The 5393-nt window shown below is 45.0% G+C and overlaps 1 protein-coding gene across 1 annotated transcript; it reads right to left on the bottom strand.

The window, feature by feature from the left end:
- Nucleotides 1-494: 494 nt before the first annotated feature.
- On the bottom strand, nucleotides 495-2402 carry LOC147903928 (protein trichome birefringence-like 5). The gene is made up of 5 exons (XM_087372672.1): nucleotides 1910-2402; nucleotides 1599-1791; nucleotides 1325-1521; nucleotides 961-1119; nucleotides 495-833 (listed from the first exon to the last, which is right to left on the bottom strand). Exons 1-5 carry the CDS (start codon nucleotides 2236-2238, stop codon nucleotides 509-511), a joined length of 1203 nt encoding a protein of 400 aa, XP_087228798.1. The 5' UTR covers nucleotides 2239-2402; the 3' UTR covers nucleotides 495-508.
- Nucleotides 2403-5393: the final 2991 nt, after the last annotated feature.

The following is a 5393-nucleotide window of genomic DNA, read 5'->3' as shown; positions in this document are numbered from 1 at the left end:
CTATACACTACATCGAAGTCTATTGCAAAGCAATCATTGCTATATAGCAATACATGCATAGCAATCTCATCATTGCTTTGCATGTATGTGTGAGCACACACATGTGCATGAACATTCTTACATGCGTATGTGTGTGTGTGTGTGTGTGTCGATGTTGGCTTGAGAAGGGAAGTGGTGGACTAAGAGAAGGGAGAGAAAAGAGGAAGAAGAGGGAAGGATGCTGAAATTCTATGTTCATTAAAGCATGATCTCAATGCCATGATTACAAGGGTAATCTACAAACTCTTTAAAAGATAAGATGTCAATATATAAAAAATATGTGCTTAATCATAGTATTCCCATGTTTTTAATTTATTAAAAGACAGTCATGATATACACCATAAACATGAAAAATGATTTGAGAATCAACGTGTACAACATTAATGCCAATAGAAATAAAATCACCTTGACAAGGTTTCCTTTTGTATGCTATGAAATTGGATACGTTAAGCCAAACCTTCATTCAAACTCATATATTCATGACTAACAGGGCATACAATAGCTCATTCCACACATCTGGAACCCCAGGCAAGCACCAGTGGCTGCAATCCTCATACGCTTGCACATGAGAGCCACCTTGGTGAGTCCTGTTGTGATGGCCATATATCGAAGGATGCGCATCTTTTCGAAAACTCGAAAGCCTGGTCAAATTGAGAAATTTCACTTGAAAGTTCATCAGCTGGACCGTCCTCTCCAATACTGGCATCTTCTCTGGATTGCTTGGGAGCTGAGATTCATGGAAAATGGGTTCTGTCTCTCTCTGGCATTCACCACCAGAATTCCATTGGCCACCTCTGATAAACAAGAATTCCACAGTTTGAGCCACGGTAATCTTGTAAATATACTGAAGGGACTCCAGAGCTGATAATTGCACTGATGGACCAGTCGTAAACAATGTATAAGAAACCGTTCCTTAATTACCTGAAATGAGCGGGGGAGTAACCACTAAGAAACACCAGCGTCTTCCTTGGATTTACGAACTTGTCCACCCATGCTGCCCAAGTCCTCATGGCCTTGCTGAAGGCCAGAATCAGGTTCAGCTTGGGGTGGATCGTGTCACCCTCCTGATAAAAGTTCATCCTTTCCTAGGCGAACAAAGAACAACGTCGTGAAGTGTACCTCTCGATTAACAAAACGTTGAATACAAAATCTACAAAAAAAGGATACAAACCAAACTATTTGTACATCCTTATGAGGAGTTGCATATGTTAGTTTGTCATGAAGCTAGTCGTGCTTGTTTTGTTGAGTAACAACAAAAATTATATCATTGATCAAGACCACTTACCCTTTCCGTGTCTTGCCATGAGTCCACCAATGCCCAGTTGTAAATACAAGAACAGCCGCCTTCCTCCATCTTGTTTGAGATCTGTCTACCATGTCTAGCCTCAGCGTAAACTCTGGCTTTCCTAAGGTGCTCTGTTCACTGTATTCCTCAGCCATCAGGAAATGCGACCTGTAGAATTCTACCTGGCAATCATAATCCTGCAAGCATCAATTTATTAGAGCAGTGATTTCTTCATGACAAGATGGCAATGCACGAACTGTGAGCATTTCCTGACCTGGAATCGGAAGGCAAATGTACCCTTTTCCTTGGTAATTCGCTCGCCATTGACCTCGAACACTCTGCTCTTATCGGCCACCGCTTCCGCTAAGAGGCACAACATGGATTCCCATTGGTTCCTGTTAAGCGAATCCCCCACGAAAACCAGTCGCTTGCCTCTCAACCTTCGTAGCAAATCCGTGGCATTGAACCTTCTCGCAGATTCCGAAATAATGTAAGCAACAAATAGACAAAGCGCAAAACCGTCGCGGTTTCTGTTTAAGCTACACGATTACAAACTTGGACGAACAGGTAGGTGCCTTGGCATACCTCGGAATCTCACAGTCGTTAGGCTGCCATCTCCACCTAGTGTACTCTGCATCGGGCCTGCCGTTCTCTAGACAGCTGAAAGCCTCTTCAACAAAGGGGCAAGAACCAGGTTGGTAGAGGGGGTAGGCATGATCACGCACCCAGCGGCCGGAGAAGATGTCGCACAGTGCAGCAGGGGAGCGGTCGGGGACGTGCAGAAGCAGATGTTTTCTGTTTGTGCCACGACTTGTTGTGAGGGAACCAAAACCCAAGAGCTGCAAGGCAAGGGCCGAGAGCACGAGAGTGGTCACCAAGAAGAACGAGCATTCTGTGCCTCGGCATGGCAGCATCTTCCGGCCAGTAGGCTCATCAAGATGATCTTCAGTTGGTGAGATTTTCAGCCGAGTCTCACAAAGGTGATCGTCGAAGCCCAGTCTCAACACGAGGAGCTTGAGCGATAGCCGCTGAAACAATGAAACTAACGTGAGCAACCATTGGTTGAGCTTCCATGATGATGCAGATGATGGCAAGAGCTAAGGACGAGTACCGTTTGGATTTGTGAGACTCACGAGTACAATCATTTTGAAAATGGGAAGGTTCAATGGCTGCGTTCGGCGCAGCAGCGATCCTGGCCGTCGGATCTCCCATCTTTTTGAACAGGAATCTGCAGACTGCTGACTGGCAGAATATGTACCACCCGGTCAATTTTGACCGGATAGTTATTATGCACTGTACCATAGGCGGACGCTCGATTCCAAATCGTTGGATGGAATCCCAATCGAAGGGCCAAAATTTACCGCGATTATAAACCGTTAGATCTTGACCTCGATCGTAGGGTCATGAAAATGCTCTTTTCGTGAGCCGTTCGATCACCTTCTTGATCTTACGGTGTATGCGCGACGATGCTCGTGTGCCCTTCGATTAGCTTTCTCATCCTACGAACGAAATGTGGCGCTTCGAATCTAACGTCCCATATCAGTCCACGTATCAACCGGGCCTCCCCAAGCCATTGAAGGCCGGAAATCGTCAACGGCCTTCCTTTACCGATCGGAAACCGGCTCCACCAGCTCCTAGCCTAAACGCCGGTCACCGGCTACACTGATTTCCTCTCGGTAAAGGAAGGCCGCCAACGATTCCCTACTCCGAAATGGACAGCTGAGGCTGGCCGCTGGCTCAGTTCAGAAATAAAAAAACTTCAGATCGACAGGATCAACTTTCCGGAATTGACAAATTAGCCCTCGTATGCCATGTTCAGACGGGAATACAACTGCCTTGCCAGTAGTCTGCCTTAACGTTGATGTGGGTGCCTTGCCACTAGCCTGCCTGCCTTAACTTTGATGTGGGTCCTCTTGGGGCTTGTTTCCACTCAACTCAGATGCGCGCATTCGGTTGCTCGAGCGCTCAGCTAATTAAGCACATCGATGCTCCAACAAGTCCATCAAATTTCGAAAAGTCCAGCTCGCCACCCGAGAGTGTGAAGTGCTGAAGCCTTAACTTTGATGTGGGTCTTCTTGGGGCTTGTTTCCACTCAGCTCAAATGCGCGCATTTGGTTGCCCGAGCGCTCAGCTAGTTCAGTTCACACGTGCGAGAGCATGGTGGCAACGGCGTTAAGCACATCGATGCTCCAACAAGTCCATCAAATTTCAAAAAGTCCTGAATCATCATTTTCAAAAGTGGAGTGTGCCTTGCATGTGGCAGACGAGCGTCGCACTCGAGGACGTGGAAACAAGCCCTTGGCTAGAAGAGATAGCATTGAACACCAACTCAAGGTGTTTAGGGGACAAAGGGACGGTCACGCATATCCCTTTATTCTTGATCATGACGTTTGCTTAGTTCACAAGCAATTTGGATCATCACGGTCACACATAAACGGCGCTCTTTTGCTTCCGTAATAAATGTAGCTGACTGGTGGGGCGGGCAAGCTGACCCCAACCAATTGGGCTGCTTATCTCCATTGGAAGTTGTAAATGAGAGTGCAAAACGATAATATTTAATGCAGCAAACTAGTAGGTCGAAGGAGTACCTCTCCTCACACCCACAATTTTTTGTGAAATGCTTAACGAGTGGTTGGTGCTTGGGCAAGGTGGATGGTGCTTGGACAGGGGGCTTCTCTACCGTTGGACACGCCTGATCCCCCCCCCTCAGTTACATGCAAACTCCAAAGTCAATCATCATCATCATTACATTATGATCAATAGTCCATCATAATCATTACATTATTATTTTTTGAACAAATAGAGTCACACTTCCTACATGCAAAGACTACATGCAGAAGTTTTATGTGGGGGTACCACGTTGAACTTAGATAACTTATTGTACATTTGTGTATTGTGAAATGTGGTGTATCCCCTTACATCCACTTGAAGACATCAAAAGAAAAAGTAGCTACGAAATTGGCATTCATACTTAGGGGCTTATGTCATAGAGGGGGAAAGGGGGGGAAATAAGGATGGCTATTTTGGATGTTTTTAGAGCATATTTTGGAAGTTCTTCCCTTGGTGCATGACATAATGATCCAAGGGAAAGGGAAAATGAGAGAGGGCTATAAACAAATGTCACACCAATAGTAGAGAAGTGTCACATCAATGGTTCTCAAGGGTAGGGAAAATAGTACGATGAGGTCTAAAAGTATGGGGTGCTATTTATTACTAGAGTCCCCTCTTTTTCCCTTCAATGACAATGGAATACACAACCATTAAGATGATCAGCCTCATAAAAAGACGTATGAAGCTGAGCATCGTTTCAATTAAAATTTCAAGTTTGACACTAAAAGCTTGCACTTAAGGCATCATCGTAGCTGAAGCAACTATAGGCTTCTTTCACATCAACATTGCACTTTGATGAGATGAACTTCCCATCAACACTGAAGTCTTCTCCACCATCAACACTTCACTATACTGTGGTGATTTCTTTGACTTAGTTCTATCTACAACGTATCTACAATAGATCTCCTCCTGCCAAAGTCAAGAAGACAAAGAAGCCTAAGGCCTTCTCCACCTCAGTATGTCTTTGGCAAGGAGTATTTGGAGATGCAAAAATATCTATGAATCATAGAAAATTTGGGCCTGCTTTTTCACAAATCACAATAATCAAATTGATTGCCCTTAAGACTTGTATTCTATACACATACTGTTGTACTCCTTATCACACTCTAAAAGCCCCATGCTTAGAGACTCATTGATTATGAGTGTGTGGGTGGCAATTGTGGATCACAATAACATTGGAGAAATTGGCATGCGTGCTCCAGTGGTATTGGTTGACTTAGGTCAAGCATACTGACCACCACCAATCAATCATGCCCAACATCCTTGCAAGATTGGCAGTGCCATAGGTGACCAAATGGGTGAACTCCTTTTGCACCTAGATGTGGGAATACCTCAAGACTCATGGTGAGGTCCTTGACAACCCCATGCTATACATGCTAGTGCTCTACCACATGCTGTAGCAATAACTGTCGCTGATTAGATATGGGTTGGCCAACAAAGTAGCCATAGGACCTGTACT

Source organism: Dipteris shenzhenensis, chromosome 3 (genome assembly GCF_047967505.1).
Source record: "Dipteris shenzhenensis isolate YYH24624 ecotype China chromosome 3, Dip_SZ_1.0, whole genome shotgun sequence".
In the NCBI taxonomy this organism is placed as follows: Eukaryota; Viridiplantae; Streptophyta; class Polypodiopsida; order Gleicheniales; family Dipteridaceae; genus Dipteris; species Dipteris shenzhenensis.
The sequence above is the reverse complement of the archived record's forward strand: the minus strand, read 5'-3'. Positions and strand labels throughout refer to the sequence as shown.